This window comes from Entelurus aequoreus, linkage group LG01 (assembly GCF_033978785.1).
Source record: "Entelurus aequoreus isolate RoL-2023_Sb linkage group LG01, RoL_Eaeq_v1.1, whole genome shotgun sequence".
Lineage (NCBI taxonomy): Eukaryota > Metazoa > Chordata > Actinopteri > Syngnathiformes > Syngnathidae > Entelurus > Entelurus aequoreus.
The window spans coordinates 39864585-39883692 of NC_084731.1; the positions used below are offsets into that span (position 1 = coordinate 39864585).

At 39.9% G+C, this 19108-nt stretch overlaps 2 protein-coding genes across 6 annotated transcripts in view; both read left to right on the forward strand.

Annotated features, from left to right (window-relative positions):
• Positions 1-10591, forward strand: part of LOC133652010 (mRNA (2'-O-methyladenosine-N(6)-)-methyltransferase-like) — a 35239-nt gene extending 24648 nt beyond the window's left edge. For 2 of the 4 annotated variants that reach the window (XM_062050333.1, XM_062050324.1), the window contains exons 10-15: positions 2277-2446; positions 2549-2635; positions 2699-2883; positions 2954-3047; positions 8074-8249; positions 8330-10591. In XM_062050333.1, the coding sequence (XP_061906317.1) occupies positions 2277-2446; positions 2549-2635; positions 2699-2883; positions 2954-3047; positions 8074-8249; positions 8330-8648 (1031 nt within the window). In that variant the 3' untranslated portion in view covers positions 8649-10591. The remainder of the gene's footprint in view (positions 1-2276; positions 2447-2548; positions 2636-2698; positions 2884-2953; positions 3048-8073; positions 8250-8329) is intronic. The other 2 variants (XM_062050318.1, XM_062050340.1) reach the window with 2 other exon arrangements.
• Positions 10592-11292: 701 nt separating this feature from the next.
• Positions 11293-18202, forward strand: LOC133652040 (deoxynucleotidyltransferase terminal-interacting protein 1-like). 2 transcript variants are annotated; one of them, XM_062050364.1, is made up of 13 exons: positions 11293-11582; positions 11652-11722; positions 13546-13642; positions 13705-13803; positions 13915-13974; positions 14048-14098; positions 14156-14214; positions 14286-14328; positions 14397-14455; positions 17567-17627; positions 17743-17814; positions 17890-17945; positions 18005-18202. In XM_062050364.1, exons 1-13 carry the CDS (start codon positions 11517-11519, stop codon positions 18102-18104), a joined length of 894 nt encoding a protein of 297 aa, XP_061906348.1. In that variant the 5' UTR covers positions 11293-11516; the 3' UTR covers positions 18105-18202. The 2 variants fall into 2 exon arrangements, with proteins under 2 accessions (XP_061906348.1, XP_061906357.1); XM_062050373.1 differs by having other exon boundaries at positions 13915-13962.
• The last annotated feature ends 906 nt before the right edge of the window (positions 18203-19108 follow it).

Consider the following 19108-nt stretch of genomic DNA (forward strand, 5'->3'; position numbering starts at 1 on the left):
CGTTGTAACATTATCAGGGTTTCCTGTTGATGTAACTCAATGTGGCGCACCACCACAGTAAATTCATAGCTGCCACACCATGAAAATATAATTTTTTTTTTAATGTGAAAACATCCATCCATCCATTTTATAACGCCTTTCCCTCTCGGGGTTGTGGGGGAGCCTTGGGCCTATCCCAGCTGCATTCGGGCAGAAGGCGGTGTATACCCTGGACCAGTCGCCACCTCATCGCAGGGCCAACACAGATAGACAGACAATATCCACACTCAAATTCACACACTAGGCCCATTTTAGTGTTGCCAAACAACCTATCCCCAGGTGCATGTCTTTGGAGGTAGGAGGAAGCCAACATGCCCGGAAGGAACCCACGCAGTCACGGGGAGAACATGCATACTCCACACAGAACGACCCTGAGCCTGGGCTTGAACCCAGGACCTTATGTGAAAACAAATTAAAGTAATATAATGTATTGTAGCCTCCAGAAGAAGTCACACAAAGTCTAACGCTATTTTTAACTTTTGACAATTTTATGAAAACAACCAGCCCATATCCGACAGGTTTTACCTCCCGTCCAAACACTTTCCCTCATTCTCCACCAATACACTTTTAAGCACGGATCAAATCAAAACCACACGAACATAAAATATTATCACCAGCAGGTCATTACAGTATAAGTGGCTATATATAGCCTACTATGTGTGCACTATTGACAGGTGATGCAATGAAAACTCGGCCACTGAATAAAGACTTTGACCACCGGAACAGTGCTGCCGAAACCGGATGTACGGTAAACAAGACGCATGCGATTAGAGCGTAGTCAAACTTCTCAACAATGTACATTATACAATAAGCAGCAACAATTGAAAATATAGCAAAATTATATAAAAATACAAGTTAATACTGATTAATAATTACATTTTGGTTTTTAGATGTATGTATACATTTTTTAGCGTTTTTAAAGAAAATCGTATCATCATAGCAAATGATGCGATTGTGTCATCGCCACAGGTATCTTGGCAAAGGGCAAAACTGCTCAAAGATTGTGTTTAGCTCGTGGCATCATATTTAAAAAGACTTGGGGCTGTAATTGCTGCCAAATATGCATCAACAAAGTATTGAGCAAAGGCTTTGAATACTTATGTACATGTGATTTCTTAGTTATTTATTTTTAATAAATTTGCAAACATTTCTAAAACAAAACAAAAAACTTTTTTTTGAGGACAAATTTATTTTTTCAATTTTGGAATAAGGCTGCAACGTAACATAACAAAATGTGGAAAAAGTGAACCTCTCCTTAATATTAAAAGCTCTATTGTTGGTTAAATGTATATAATATATCGTCAACATTGCGCAAACTTAGTCCACAATGAAGTATTGCAGGTTATTAATAATCCATCCATTTTCTACCGCCTGTCCCTTTCGGGATCGCGGGGGTGCTGGAGCCTATCCCAGCTGCATTTGGGCGGGAAACGGGATACACCCTGGACAAGTCGCCACATTCAAAATAGAAATAAAAAGCCAAAGACTCAAACTTAATCCAAGAATCAAACCCACAGCACGCTTGCTCACCCGCCTGACTAAATGTGTGTGTGTGTGTGTGTGTGTGTGTGTGTGTGTGTGTGTGTGTGTGTGTGTGTGTGTGTGTGTGTGTGTGTGTGTGTGTGTGTGTGTGTGTGTGTGTGTGTGTGTGTGTGTGTGTGTGTGTGTGTGTGTGTGTGTGTGTGTGTGTGTGTGTGTGTGTGTGTGTGTGTGTGTGTGTGTGTGTGTGTGTGTGTGTGTGTGTGTGTGTAATAAAGGCACGTCATTAAATTATTGCGATCTTAGCTCTTGGAAGTGTAATTAAAGACAGCAGCCACCTTGCCCAAAATAATTAAAATGACCTAAAATAAGGAAATCCACAGTTAGGGATCAGTAATAGAACAGACTACTTAGGTTTACACAAGCAAAACAGGCTGTAATATGAATGCTCAGGGTAAGAGCAAGCTAGCAGCGGCCATGAGAAGGAGGAATCGTGCCCATGGCCGAGTGAGAGTACGTCCTGAATCAACACCACCTTCTGCTGCTCTCTGCCAAGTACTCACTTTTGCCTCCATTGCTTCAGGTTGTCACCGACTACGCCACATACCCTTGTCCATATGTATTATATTTTGACTAACAACTAGCTAATTGGTATTGATCCTCATTAACACACACACACCTACCAGAGGCTGCTGCGAGATCCTCCCTCAAGTCCCAAAATAGCTTACACCCTTCTGTCATGTCATATGTGTATTCAGAAGCTTGCCCATCACCGCCACAGTCCCGCTTGGTCTACTGTTACCCGCTACGCCTGGCGCTGCCGTCTCCACCGCTGCCACGCGTGGAACTTCATTTCGAGAATGACGTGGCCTGCCTGCGCTTCAAAGGAGAGATGGTCAAAGTGAACCGGGGTCATTTTAGCAAACTGGTCAGTAGTGATGTCATGACTGTTCACATTAGATGCAGCACATGTTTAGATTTCAGGCTTGATAAGACATGTCTATGTTAACCACTACATTGCTTTGTTTAGGAGTTGTTGTACAGGTACAGCTGCATTGATGACTCTCGCTTTGAGAAGTTCCTGTCCAGAGTGTGGTGCCTCCTCAAGAGATACCAGGTCAGCTGACTCTTTGCCAGCCAAATCTGTGATATCTCATGACTTGTTTGTGTCCGTGTGTAGGTGATGTTTGGCAGCACCACTAATGAGGGCACAGGCCTGCAGGGGGCACTGCCAGTGCCTGTCTTTGAGGCCTTGAATAGACAGTTTGGGGTGTCCTTTGAGTGTTTCGCCTCGCCGCTCAACTGCTACTTTAAGCAGTTCTGCTCCGCCTTCTCCGACAGCGACTGCTACTTTGGATCACGAGGGTGAGGTGCACCCGCCTGTGTGTAGTGACGGTGTATTGTGTGTTTGTAATATCGAGGTGTTTGTTTGCAGGCCTTTCTTGTCTTTCTGTCCTGTCAGTGGCTCATTTGAAGCCAACCCGCCCTTCTGTGAAGAGATGATGGATGCCATGGTGACACACTTTGAGGTGAGGCTCAAAGACCTTCACCTTTAGATAGAAACATTAAAGCTCACAGTTGGGGGGTTGCCCAAAGGGAGCTCATGTTCGAATGAGCTCCAAAACCCGCTCTCGTTCAGATAAGCAATTAAAGGCCTACTGAAATGATTTTTTTTTATTTAAACGGGAATAGCAGATCCATTCTATGTGTCATACTTGATCATTTCGCGATATTGCCATATTTTTGCTGAAAGGATTTAGTAGAGAAAATCGACGATAAAGTTCGCAACTTTTGCTCGCTGATAAAAAAAAAGCCTTGCCTGTACCGGAAGTAGCGTGACGTCACAGGAGTTAGTATTCCTCACAATTCCCCATTGTTTACAATGGAGCAAGAGAGATTCGGACCGAGAGAGTGATGATTACCCCATTAATTTGAGCGAGGATGAAAGTTTTGTAGATGAGGAACGTTACAGTGAAGGACTTGAGAGACAGTGATGGATGTATCTTTTTTCGCTCTGACCGTAACTTAGGTACAAGCTGGCTCATTGGATTCCACACTCTCCTTTTTTTTTTGTGGATCACGGATTTGTATTTTAAACCACCTCGGATACTATATCCTCTTGAAAATGAGAGTCGAGAACGCGAAATGGACATTCAGTGCCTTTTATCTCCACGACAATACATCGGCGAAATGCTTTAGCTACGAGCTAACGTGATAGCATCGTGCTTTAACTGCATATAGAAACAAAAAAATAAACCCCTGACTGGAAGGATAGATAGAAAATCAACAATACTATTAAACCGTGGACATGTAAATACACGGTTAATGCTTTCCAGGCTGGCGAAGGTTAACAATGCTGTGCTAACGACGCCATTGAAGCTAACTTAGCAACGGGACCTCACAGAGCTATGCTAAAAACATTAGCTCTCCACCTACGCCAGCCAGCCCTCATCTACTCATCAACACCCGTGCTCACCTGCGTTCCAGCGATCGGCAGAAGGACGAAGGACTTCACCCGATGCGTTTGGCGGCCCGGAGACGTAGGAAGTCAAGGTGAGGTCGGCGGCTAGCGCGGCTAGCGCTCCAACAAAGTCCTCCTGGTTGTGTTGCTGTAGTCCGCTGCTAATACACGGATCCCACCTACAACTGTCTTCTTTGCAGCCTTCATTGTTCATTAAACAAATTGCAAAAGATGTCCAGAATAGTGTGGAATTATGAAATGAAAACAGCTTTTTGTATAGGATTCTACGGGTACCATAACTTCCGTTACTCTGACTTCGTCACGCGCATATGTCATACCGCGACGTTTCAGCCGGATATTTCCCGGGAAGTTTTAAATGTCACTTTATAAGTTAACCCGGCCGTATTGGCATGTGTTGCAATGTTAAGATTTCATCATTGATATATAAACTATCAGACTGCGTGGTCGGTAGTAGTGGGTTTCAGTAGGCCTTTAATCAAATGAAAATTTATTTGATAACTTAAATAAATTGCCATATTTGTGTCTGTTTTCTTTTTCTCGCTTTCAAACCGAGTGCAAGATGGGTCACTCAGCGTCGCTCTCAGCACCTGTGCGCCTTTATTCATTAGTAAAATGAAATTAACAGAGTGAACTAGAGCTGTACAATTATGGTTAAAAAATAATCACTATTATTTTGATTGATATTTAAATCACAATATTGGTCAATTTGAAAACACAATTATTTATTGTACCACCAAAACTCAACTTTAAATATAGTTTTAAAAGAACAACCGGATATAAATTACTAACAAATAAACAAGTAAAATGATAATAATAGTAACAACAATAAATTAAAATAACAATAGTAATATGACAAAACAATAAAATTCTGTTTTCCCGTTAAAAAGTTTTTTGAAGTTCTTTATTTACTTTTTTACCTTTTACACTCATTTTACCACCAAGTGTGTTTTTTGTGTCATAAGTATTTTTTATAAAATCTTCATTAAATACAGAAATCCTCACAATTATTGGTGCAATACATATTAGGGCAATTTTGACCAGTAATTTAGTTCAGAGCATAATAATTTTGTAAATGTATCAATAAGTGCTTAAAGTACATTACGCCTGGCATACAATCCCCGTCAAACAAAAAGTAGAAACCATTTGGTGAGATCACAAACTTCTAGTAGATGTGCTCTTTTTTTCACTAAAATGCTCACTCATCCATTTCACCGTTACAAGCCCAGGAATTGTATTCCATGTTGCGCTGCACATTAATAATTTTTGCAGTTATAATATTTTTGTGATCGTGATAAGCTGAAATCGAGATAAAAATTGGTTTAATTGTCCAGCCCAAGACTGAACCCGCTTGTCAGCCATTTACAATCTTTATCTCAGTGGACAGAGTATGGCGCTAAATTAGGGCCAAATTGTTGATGTTGAATTTTGAAAATCCGTAAGTGTATTCAAAATAAAATTAAGTGCACACATTTTTTTAGGTTGAAAATAATTATGATTAACTCTAGTAATTATTTCGATGAAAATCTTTATTTTATTTTTTCCACTTTCGTTTAGTTTGATATTTTAGTTTTTTTGTTTTTTTTTTCTAATTTTAGTTTGAATATTTTTTTAGATTAAGATCTTTCCTTTTCAGATTTAAATTTAAAAAATTCAGATTCAGATTTTTGGCCTGAGTCTCGCTTGTGTGTCATTGTGACTGACAGCTTAGAAAAAAGGATAGGGGTTCCCTTATCACGTTGCCTTCAGAGAGTGTAGGAAATAAATCAATGTAACTCCACACTTTATGTAGGCTACACCAGTGGTCCCCAACCACCGGACTACGGCCGCAATTCATTTATTGTAAAAAATAATATAGTGTTAGAGAGCACACAGTTTTTGCATGTTTGTCGTTTTGTTTTATTGTGATACGCCGACTGTTCCCTTTTCCACTTTATTTAGCTGTCCTTGAACGCACCATAGTTGTGTAGATGAGACTACACAACTATGGTGCTACTTTTTTAATGTGCCTACACCTCGACTCCTTTTTTACCCTTGGCCCGTTCTGTAGCGTAATGGTGTCCAATTACTGTGGAGCCACAAGCGGGGCAAATAGTGATCAGAAATGCACAAAGAAAGCGTGACATTATAGAAGTCTCATGTCCAAAGTTCTAAGGACAAGACAATTTTATCTTCAATCGCCATGAGACATCATTGGAACAAATGCTGCTGGCGAGCTTTGCTGCTTGCAAAGAGAACTTTACACATTACAGTTAATTGTAGATTCTTACTCGAACTGCTTTAGTACAATGGAATAAAAGCTCAGCAGAAAAAGACTTTAGAGAGGAAGTCTAAAGTGACTTTAATCAGAGACTTTCATCAAAATATATATTCTTATACCCATCACACACGTCCGGCTTCAAAATAATAGCGCTGCGCTACACATCTGGTCTAACCAACAAAACTACAAAAAAGTAGTTTATCATGCTTTGTCAAAGATATTTTGTAATGTTATTCTGTGATATTTCTGCCTAAATAATTTTTTTCTGGTAGATTGAAATAAAGTATATTGTAATAGCGGCGGCGATATGATGACGGTAGATTGTCTTTGATCAAGTCAGCCTTTTATTTATGTTCTCAAATAGCACTGTCAAACTCAATAAGCAGAAGCGTGACACGCGCACACGCACACGCACACGCACACGCTCCTGGAAAACGTTCTCTTCTTTTTCGCTCCCACTATGACAATGTCTAATACTGCAGACATACCTGCTACTGCCCTCTGCAGCCTACATCGGGTAATTACAGTTCACTACACAGTATAACCATAGCTATGTTATATTCTTTTATAACCTGTTCTAATTGATAGTCTGCAATTACAGAATGTTTAACAGGCTGAATATTAAATTCTATTGATAGTCTGCAATTACAGAATGTTTAACAGGCTGAATATTAAATTCTATTGATAGTCTGCAATTACAGAATGTTTAACAGGCTGAATATTAAATTCTATTAATAAATACAGAAGGTTAAATTGTCATGCAGCAAAACAAATATGATTATCTTGTACATGTAACATACAGAATATCAAAATTATTTATTCCATTAGAAATATCACATTTTACATTACCAAACATCTTTGACTATCAAAGCATGAGCGTAACAATCCACATTTTGTCTTACCAATGTGTAAAACTTCTATCTAATTAGAGTGTTGCTCCTCTTAATGCAGTGTTTCTAAGGAGGAATACAAATTATGTGTTTCTACAAAATACAAAATCTGGCAAGACACCAACGCACTGCAGGTATATTTTTTTAGTTCTCTTTGAAAGGGTGTTTGTCCTTTTTGTGCTGAGCTGTGTAAAAAAGCATAATGTTTAAAATTATAATTAAAGCAAATTAATTGTCCATTCATGGTATTAAAACTTGAAAGTGATCTGTCTAGGGTACACTTATTAATGCTGAAAAATTATATTTATCTGCGATTAATTATGGACAAACTGCGATTCATCACGATTAAACATTTGAATTGACAGTCCTAAATTAATAAGTACTGTATTTGTATGTTTTCTTAATTGCTTTGTACATTTCTATGTTTAGTATTGTAAAGCTGTGATTGGGTAAGAGTTGGAGTTGCTCTATTTTCTTTTATCAGATTGATTAACATTGGGTTTTTTTTGTAAATATAATTTTATAAATTTTTAAAAGTACTTAAGTGATAACTGATTTCATTATGGAAATGTTGACGTTGGACTACGAGCGATTTATCGTCGTTGAAGATACTGTCTTATGTGTCAGGACAAATCTACATACACTTTCTTACATTCACCTTAGTTTGACTCTTTCTTACCTCCAAGTGTGCATAAAACACTTCAATCTGCATTTAGAAAAATTATGCATATGAATAAGTTATTATTGGCATCAGTTTTGAGACGGAGGAAGTTATGGGAATTGGATTGAAAAAAAAGGGCATTCTTTAAATAGTATACCCACATGTCAGAAAGGCTATTCAAACTTTTGGTTTGCATGTGTAATGACATGCTCATCTATGTTTTTTTGCTGCTCTGTGAACGTCATATAAATCTTGTCATACTCAGGAGCTTTTGGACAAGTCCACTGAGCCTCTGTCCTTCATAGTCTTTGTTCCTGAATGGCGCGACCCTGTCACCCCGGCCCTGAGCCGCATGGAGGGAAGTCGATTCCTTCGTCATCAGATGAACGTCCCGGCCTATGAGCACGAGTATCGCTCTGGGAGTCAACACATCTGCAAGAGGTTCTAGCGACTGTTGTGCCACTACTGTACTATTGTATGCTACTATTTTTTGACAGTAATGTTCATCTGTGTTCTTGCAGGGAGGAGATGTACTACAGGGCGGTCCATGGTACTGCAGTTCTCTTCCTGCAGAACGATGCCGGCTTCACTAAGTGGGGTCCGACGCCAGAGCGTCTAGCCGAGCTGCTGGCCGCATACCGCCCCTCTTCCTTACGTACGTCCTCCTCTTTGTCCTCTCCTGGCCCCGCCCACACAGCTGCGGGCGATAGAGACTCTGCCCCCAAACCTGCTGACAGGATGCAGAGCACGGTGATCTCACCAGGTAGCCATGACAACAACAACAACAACAACAGCAGCAGCAGCAGCAGCAGTCCGCAAGACAAGATAGCCACTGTATAAAGGAGGTGTGACTTTCTTTGTGACTCCATCCTTTCACTTTTTCCCTCACCAGCATCTGTAGCACCCTCCGCCTTTGTCACTTACCCATATCATACCCTTGTGTTGTGATTGGTCGAAGCTCTGACATCAGCACGTTTGGACCGTTCTGTTGCAGCAATAATAAACATCCCACTTGTGACGTCACAGGAGGACCTCTCATTGGTCCCCTCACAGACGCCGCTTGGGGATTGGTCGACAAGGCAGCTATCTTCTTTGTTTGTCACCCTTTTGGACTCGCAGAAACGGTGGCTTCAGTTCCCGCCTCCTGTTCAATTAAGCGTTAGAAATCGGCATGAGGAGGAGTCAGAAACACGCTTTGACATCACAGACAACTGTTGGAGCAGCAGGAGCTGCTTCTCTGTGTGGACTTCATAAAATTGTTTGACATGGAATTTAGCTGAATACAGAACAGTTTGTGTTTTATATTCATATGTGATGTCACACAACAAGATCGATAATGTCTTTACCCCAGAAAGATCTTGTGACCTGTTTTCAATTAGTGGGACAGGCTCCTCCCAATCTACGCCTCTGGTGTTCTTTGCTGTGATTGGTCCAATCAGGCGCCTGCTGGCCGCTGTGTAGATAATGTACAGTGAAACTGATCTCAAGTCTGTTGATGTCCTTTCAACTTCCCATCCACGCTTTTTGTTTGATTTAAATTTAACATTTTTAAAGAGACATGTTTTCTGCATTGTACTGTTTACAATAGTTTCTTCTAAACTAAACCAAAGTGTTATTAAAAAAAAGTATATATATATGTATGTGCAAGTAGAAGTGTGTCTGCCTTTACACTAATGCTGAAGTCAATCCAGCACCTTTTTTTTTGTTTATTTCATACTACGTGTGTCATGTTTGCTTCTTAGTGCATGAAATGTTTTTCTTAAATATTTTCCTGCTTGAATCTTGAGCAGAAAACTCCATGTTTTCATTTCCGATGAGTAGAGCTGAACAATATGCAAAACACTATATTGCCATTATTTGAACAGATGGTTGATTGAGTGTCTGTTTTATTTTAGGTTGACTCCTGCTTCTGTGATTAGTTGGGTTGTTTTCTTTCTTTGGAGCTTTGCTGGCTTTCAATGTTTGTGTTAAGTTTAAGTTTTGCTAAAACAAAACAAATCAACTGACCGTTTCCAACCACATTTGTAAAAGTGTCTTTTTGATGAATGAAAACATGAGACTATTACCTTAACGTGTAAATGAAGTTTGGATTTGCAGGCTGTGTAAAGGGAAACATGACTCATAAAACATTTAAAATGCTTATCGTTTTGAGGAGATATCAGCTATTTAAATGTTATGGAATACAGATGATTGTTTTAAATTATAGTTCTGTAAGAGTCTGTTTATTGTGATTTTTAATACCAACACAAAAATTGCAGCTGCAATCAGCAGCTTTTTTTTCTTTCTTTGTTCAAATTATCCTTGCAATTGTGAATTCTAGCAAGCAGAACTTTTGTAAATATGAGCGAACGCAGGCTGGAGAATGTACATATGCTCTGTTTTACGTCTTGCCGACAGACAAAATGCAGTTTCACGCCCAGTAAAGATATATTCAACATTCATGCCTGTTATCTTTTGGCTGAATTTTGAAAGTTGTTTTGGAAGAACTTGCACCACATGCAGTATCAACACAAGAGTGCTTGCAAGGTACTCCAAACTCATGATAAATGGACTAAATATTGATTAAAAGAAGAAACATCAGAGTTGTTGACTTGTGTTGTCTCCAATGTAAGTGCTCTGTATAGACTCCAATACATATTTTTTTCAATTCACTGTACTAATTCATGGGTGTCCAAACTTTTTTACACTGCGTATTGAAAAATTAAAGGTTGCGGCACTTTGAATAATTGTTGAATATTTTTAAGCTATTCATTTACATTGTGCCTTTTTTCTTACATTTTCTTTTTCTTTTTTTTTACTTTTGATTCTACAATTGGCCATGGCTCAATAAAAAAAGCGAGCCACGGGCTGCAAATGGGTCAGTGTATGTTTTGGTCATTGAATTTTCTTTTCATCAACGGTATTTGAAAAAAAACCCAGTGGTTTAGTTCAATTAGACATTGAAAAACAAAAACATACATTGATTAATTTATTTGTATTTTATTTCATATAACAAACATTTTAATCACCATTCAGTAGAAACAAAACAATTGTACAAAATAATAATACAACTGTATCCTGGTTTTTTTTGTAAAAGGTTTTACATATAAACGCAGGATATAACAATAGGTCGTTTCGCGGTTTTGTCTATAAATACCAACTTCCGTTTCCGGTGTCAATATATGGAAAAACATCGTTTTATGTCAGGTTTTTTTGTTTCTGCTGACTGCTAATTTTAACGTTTGTTATATGAAATAAAAATGTAACTCCAGTATTTGCTCTTTAACACTGAAAATGAAGACATTTTTTGTCTTTCAATTTTATTTTTGTGTTTCAAAATAAAATTCAAATAAACCAATGGTTTTTGTTAGTCAATTCCCATCCTTAAAATTAAAATTCAATAACCAACGCATACACTGACTTAAATGGCACAATTCTATGTTATACCAAAATCTTTGTAAATGTGGATAGTCCGGAAGTCACTAGTTTCAAAACAATAGGCTTTTAATCTGAAGTGACCGGAAACCGGAATAATTCGACAAAATCTGAACCTGTCTCACGTAAAAAAGTGAGTCATTAAATGTTTTGTTTAGCTTTAGCTTCAACCTGACCGCCCTTATTTACACGATTAATACCGCGTTTCGGGTTCGTTGGACACGTTATATGGTGACATTTGAGACTACTTTAGCTTGTTGAGCTGTTGTTAGCTTAGCTGCGCTAGTTGGTTCGATGGGAGCCCACCGTGGAGAGGGAGACCGGGACTGGATGCAGCAGGACGGCCGGGAACACAACCCGGTAACGAATGGAGACGTAGTTTTTTTAAATCGTGTTAGCTGGTTTCTAGCTGTCTGTGTGTTTTCCTAGAACCCATGGAACCTGATGATCAAACACAGACACATTCACAGGAGGGGAAGACGATCACAAATGACAGTCAGGTGAGAACTGATTTGAGTTGACATTCTACTGCCTCCATTGGCTTCTCCTACACTTAGTGTGTTCTCTTGTATTCCTACCCTTCTTGACACATCAACAAGGAAAAGTACCTTCTATATGAGGACCGGTGAACAAGTTAGGACCGGAATCATGGTCCCTATACGGAAAACCATTGCATCTAATACAGAGCCAAATACTAGAGTCCGTGAACATTGCTCCAAAGGAAGGATTTGTTGTTGATTTAATGTTTAAAGATTAAAATACCAATGATTGTCACACACACACTAGATGTGGTGAAATTTGTCCTCTGCATTTGTCCCATCCCCTTGGGGAGCACGTGGGCAGCAGCGGCGCCGCGCCCGGGAATCATTTTGGTGATTTAACCCCCAACTCCAACCCTTTGTTACTGAGTGCCAAGCAGGGAGGTTATGGGTCCCATTTTTATAGTCTTTGGTATGACTCGGCGCATACAAAAGTAAGCATTGACAGGTGCAAAGGCAGCAATATATGATAAAACCAGGTGGCAGCTAAAGAAGGACTACCCTATTCATCCCCGAAAAAACCCGCCAGGTGAACAGTTGAGTTTACGACTTCTGGTGCTGACGTAAGACAACCCGTGTCCCATATGTGACCATAGGATGGACAAATACACTACGGTACTAAGACTATAGGCCATTAACAGTTAGCTTCTACAGCTGAGTTGCCCAAAGTGCGGCACAGGGGCCATCTGTGGTCCATGACTCGTTTCTCATTGGCCTTAAGTACATTACAAAAAATAGAGATCTCATTTGCACTCCTAGCTTCTCCTACACTTTGTGTGTTCTCTTGTATTCCTACCCTTCTTGAGACATCAACAAGGAAAAGTACCTTCCATATGAGGACCGGTGAACAAGTTAGGACCGGAATCATGGTCCCAATACGGAAAACCATTGCATCTAATAGAGAGCCAAATACTAGAGTCCGTGAACATTGCTCCAAAGTCAGGATTTTTTTTTGTTGATTTAATGTGCATACAAAAGTAAACATTGACAGGTGCAAAGGTAGCAATATATGATAAAACAAGACGGCAGCTAAAGAAGGACTTCCCTATTCATCCCCGAAAAAACCTGCCAGGTGAACAGCTGAGTTTACGACTTCCGGTGCTGACGTAAGACAACCCGCATCCCATATGTGACCGTAGGATGGACAAATACACTACGGCACTAAGACTATAACAGTTAGCTTCTACAGCTGGGTTGCCTAAAGTGAAGAACAGGGGGCATCTGTGGTCCGTGACTCGTTTGTCATCGGCCTTAAGCACATTACAAAAACAAAAAATACAGATCTCATTTGCACCCCTAGTGGTGAAATCTATCAAAATTAGGGTGGTCCCAAAAAGGAAGGATTTTTCAAATTGACCGTGGGTCGGTTTTAAAAGTGCTCCCCCTCTGGTCAACATATGAAATAACAAGTGTGTGTAAAAATTTGAAGTGCTCCCCCTCAGGCCAATATATGTAATAACAAGTGTGTGTAAGAAATTGAAATGCGCCCCCTTTGGCAAAAAATTATGAAAAAATAAAAAAATAAACATGTTTATAGAGACATACTGTAATAACTTGAGGTAAATAATGATTAAAAACCAATTACAAACAAAAAATTTACTAAAAGCTTCCTTTTTTTATATTTGCGTAGTATGTATATATTATTAATGTTGTAAAATAAATCTTTATATATCTAGAAAGGGTGGTCCTAAAGAGGGAGGCATTTTTCGGAGGTCTCAAGAAGGTAACAAATACAAGAATGTGTGTGTGTGTGTGTGTGTGTGTGTGTGTGTGTGTGTGTGTAGTTACACAGACCCTCAGGTGTCCATGGACCTTCTGAGGGCGGTCCTACAGCCCAGCTTCAATGATGACATCATGGCTGTGTTCAGGAAATACCAAAAGGTCAGCGGTTTTTGCATGTGTGCGCGTGTGCGTGGTTTTTACTAGGGTTCTACTGCTTCTAGTTCTTTGAGAAGGCTGCGGAAAACGTCAAGGAGAATGTTGGAGAGGAGGTCCAGACTGATCAGCTGATAAAGGAGGCCTGTAGGAACGTTCTGGAACACGTAGGAGCAATGCCGCGACACCGCCAAATATCCCAGAACGCTTTTGAACCTGTTCTTGTCGTTGTGTTGTTCTCTCTGGGGTTGCCATGGTGATCCGCAATGCCGTCGCAGGCCAAACTGTTGTTTCCGGAAAGTGACGTGAAGAAGTCCGGCTCAGAGGTGGGCATCAAGGTAGGACATCGCGTGCGCGCTCGTAGCTCTTCTGGACGCGTCTGACGTGCGATTGGTGTTCCCGCTCTGCCAGAGGTCCAGAGAAGACGCCTTCAGCCAGAGAGGAAGCCCCGTACCCAAAAAGGTAAGCGGCCCTTCATGTAGTCCGTGGACCACTCGGCTCAGCTTGTTGTCTCCTCAGAGGAAAAACCGAATCGGTGGTGCAGCCGCGTCAGATCGTTCTTTGACCGTTTCCAGTCAGTGAGTATCGCTGCTGAAGAGCTTTTGTCCCGTGGTGCTAGGAAGGACCTGACACTCTTTTATGTCCTCAGCAACAAGGTCAAGTCTGAAGCCATCAAGAAAGAAGGACCTAAGGTGAGTCTTCGACAAGGAGGAGGAGCTAATATGCTAGCGCACCTCGGCTTATTGATTGTTTCACTCAGTGGGACCCGTCCAGGCTGATTGAAGGCAGCACGTTCGTTCTGGGCTCCAGAGCCAACAAGTGAGTCACATCAACATCACATGGTGTCACATGACATGATTGACGGAAGGTAGGGAACGCTATCAAAAACTCACGTTTGTTTGCCCAGGCAAAAAATGTATACCCGTAGCAAATCAAGGAAATAGAAATGTTCGAGGGACAAGTCGCGGTCGTCATAAATGGTTTATTAAGTGTACATGTCATTTTAAAGTCACATTATAACATTCGGGTGGCACAGGGGTTAGTGCATGTGCCTCCTGAGTAGTCCTGAGTTCAATCCCGGGCTCGGGATCTTTCTGTGTGGAGTTTGCATGTTCTCCCCGTGACTGCGTGGGTTCCCTCCGGGTACTCCGGCTTCCTCCCACCTCCAAAGACATGCACCTGGGGATAGGTTGATTGACAACACTAAATTGGCCCTAGTGTGTGAATGTGAGTGTGAATGTTGTCTGTCTATCTGTGTTGGCCCTGCGATAAGGTGGTGACTTGTCCTGGGTGTACCCCGCCTTCCGCCCGAATGCAGCTGAGATAGGCTCCAGCAACCCCCGCGACCCCGAAAAGGGACAAACGGTAGAAAATGGATGGATGGATTTTAACATTCTTAGGTGTCATACAAGAGTAAAAAGAAATGAACCAATGTATAATCGTTAAACATAACATAAATGAATGGAAACAATGTGTTCCAGGGTCAAGCTGCGGTCATTTAAAACTTTAAGTCGACATCTCATTTCTGAGTCACGTTTTATGAGTCTTAACGTGTCATACAAATGTAAAAAGAAGTGGAGCCGTGTATAATAGTAAAACATAACAAAACTGATGAATACAAATAATCTGTTTCAGTGTCAAACTATGGTCATGTAAAGCTTTAAAATGGGAACTGCACTAATGGGGAATTTTATTTATTGTTCATAATTATAAAAGACAACAACACAAATATCTTTTAGTTTTTTAGGATCCTAAAGATGATTAAAAAATGCTTGCAAAATGCGGCTAATGGGAGTCACCTTGTAGCCTTTAAAGCCCTCTAAAACAACTTCAAAACCCTCCATCAACATTTTATACACACTGTAAGTATTTATATAATGTAGTAACAGACACGTTCATAACAATATGTAATGTGTTCAATATTTACCGTGTTTTCATCCTTCTATGCATTACTGGAACTTCTTTCCTCGGCGCATTTATTTCCGTTTCAATAGCAGCGCACTTCCAACTTCCGGCAACAAATGTGTGTCCCTACTTCTGGAAACCAACGCAAGTGTGTTCTAATCATGGCAGACTTGGTAACAGACAACAAAGACGACTATTTTGGACAAATGAGGATCCACAACCTTATCTTTTTGAAGCTGAATACCTGTATATGGAGGATGAACTGCTGCTTATAGAAGCGAGCACAAACAGGGTGAAACGTTGGAGCAGACGGAAGCTGAGAGAGTGAGATCGGCCTGACTTGCGGCTATAATTGTGGAACTTGGAGCTCAGCTATGCTGACATAAAGGGTGTGCTTACCCAAAGTCAACTTGAAAAAAACTTCCCTGGCCAGCTGGACCAAACTGTCCATTAAGTGAGTCACTATGATATTAATCATGACACATGCAGCACATCGTGTCTATTATTACAACTGCAGTACATACCTTGTCGACCTAACTGTGTACAAACAAAACATGAAATGTGAGCTAATACTTTACAGATTCTGTAATATGATTGTTCATGTTTTTCAGTTAGTACAGATATGGGGTCCTATCGCATTGTGTTGGGCATACAACCTCAAAAGCGATTCAGCTGCTGACGCAGAGGCTAGTTTACGGCTAATACCATGATTGATTGATTGAAACTTTTAATAGTAGATTACACAGTACAGTACATATTCCGTACAATTGACCACTAAATGGTAACACCTGAATAAGTTTTTCAACTTGTTTAAGTCGGGGTCCACGTTAATCAATTCATATAGCATGGCGATATGTTAATATGCTAGAAAAACAGTTCCTCAGTGTTTGCTCCTACAATAACAATGTAGCTACAGCTTGGTTTATATGGGTTACGGAATGTATATGAAGTATTGTTGGCGTTTTTTGGATGCATTTTTGAAAGTGATTTAAAGGCAGAATGGATTGCTGCCATTGGCTGCATTACTAGCCACCAAGAACAAGCCAATTTTTACATGTTAGACTGCAAAAACAAAAACCTTTTGTCTTATTGTCTCTCATGATTGTGAATAGGCAAAATTCCCCCAAAGAGTGCAGTTTTCCCTTAAGTGTACATGTAATTTTTGAGTCACATTCTATGATTCTTAATGTGTCACACAAGTGTGAAGAGAAGTGAAGCAGTGTATAATAGTTAAACATAACAACCAAACATAGTGTAAATAAAATAGTCTGTTCCATGGTCAAACTGTGACCATCATAAAAGCTAAGTGTACAGGTTGTCACATTTGAACATTTTCAAGTGTCACACAAGTGTAAAAAGAAGTGAAGCTGTCTACAGTAGTTAAACATAACTAAACATGGTTTGAATATAAATAGTCCGTTCCAGGGTCAAACTTTGCCCATCACAAAAGCTTTAAGCATACATGTGATTTTTAAGGTGTCACACAAATGTAAAAAGAAGTGAAGCAGTGTATAAAATGTAAACATAATAAACTAAATTTTTGTAAATACAAAATCATAAAAGCTTTAAGTGTACAGGTTGTCACATTTTAACATTTAAGTGTCACACAAGTGTAAAAAGAAGTTAAGCAGTGTATAATAGTTAAACATAAGAATAAAACATGTTAATAGAAATCCTTAAGTGTACATGTCGTTTTTAAGTCACATTTTAATATTGTCATACAAAAGTAAAAAGAAATGAACCGAAGTATAATCGTTAAACATAACAAAACATGTGAATGGAAATAATCAGTTCCATGGTCTACTGTGGCTATTGTAAAAGCTTTATCAAGTGTACATGTCCTTTTTTCAAGTCTTATTTTAACATTCTTAAGTGTCGTACAAGTGTAAAAAGAAGTGTAGTCTCAATAGTAAAGCATGACAACTAACCATATGAATAGAAATAGTCTGTTCCAGGGTCAAGTTGTGGCCATCATTAAAGCGTTATCAAGTGTGTAACTTTACATGTAGTGGTGTTACTGTGCAGGGCACTCGGGATGGGCGGGACCAGAGGACGGATTTATATCAAACACGCTGACCTGTTTAAGGTAAACACACACCGTGACCTCAGCTGCCACAATGGCTACATAGTTGTTTTCATGGTAACACGTGTTGAGAATGAGTAGTTCTTACGCATGACCATAGTGTGTGTGTGTGTGCCAGTATGCAGCGGACACAAAGGACAAGCAGTGGCTGGCCGAGCGTCACCATATGAGGGCGACAGGAGGGAAGATGGTGAGATTAAGCTCTTGTTACCATGACGACAGTCAGAATGGTTGAAGATCATACAATATGTGATTGATTGGTCAGGCCTACCTGCTGATTGAGGAGGACATCCAGGATCTGTCTCGCAGTGACGAGTACAAGTGAGTCTTGACGTCGCTATGGTAACCTGCATGCGCTGAGTGTGTGCGTGTGTTTGCAGGGACTGTCCAGACGTCAAGATGGACGAGATGAAGCCCTTCACCGTGCCTCCGTGGATGGTGGAGAAGATGCAGAGAGCTATGGAAGCTGACAGAGACTGACCTCTGCAACCGCCCCCCCCCCCTCCATAACTGATCATGTGACCAGCAGCAGGCTGTGATTGTAATTTTAATGTCGGTTTTAAAAGAAACAAAACGTTTGATCGATTGAGACTTTTATTAGTAGATTGCACAGTACAGTACATATTCCGTACAATTGACCACTAAATGGTAACACCTGAACAAGTTTTTCAACTTGTTTAAGTCAAGGTCCACTTAAATCAATTCATGGTAAGTGGTAAATGGTACGTGTCATGTGAAGATTTATTCGACTACATCAGGGGGATCTGAAGTGCGGCAAACTGAAATGATGGTTTAGTGCTAGTAGTGAAGAACTATTTTAAGAGGGTTCCATTGATAAAAAGATACATTGACTCTCAGCAGACTTCCAGCAAGGCCTGAAATGTTTTCCCTTCTATCCCTCAAGCAACATGTGGCGCGTTCAGACATTTTTCTTCTACCCAGTAGCGTTTGAACAGCCATTTAAAAAAAAAAAAAAAAACCTGTATAACATGATGGTAGAAACCATTTGTGTACATCAGTGGTTGTCAAACTTACCACCTCAGAAAATACTTGGCTCTCCAAGTACCACAATAACGACCAACATTAAAACCTAGTAGCATAGTAGACCTTAGTATTCATTAAAAACAAGGCAGAGGTTTTATTTAACAAGTACATTTAATATTTTAGGCCGCATTACACACAGTTTGAACAGTAACAATGTTGGAAAATAGAAAAATAAAACATTGTACTTCAATCAAGTGATTCTTTGGCGTACCACTAGATGGGTACCTCAGTTTGAGAATCACTGGATTATGACACAGCGATGCTTGTCACTACCCCGGAGACTTACATCACTGCCTTTCTAGCAATCTTTTGCGACGTCACATGTGATAGTTGAATGTTTTGATTTGAATAAAAATAACTTATCTTGTAACAAAGAACAAGAATAAAAAAACGAACAAGGGGAAGATTTAACAAAAATCGCTGCTCTTTCACTCTTCTAT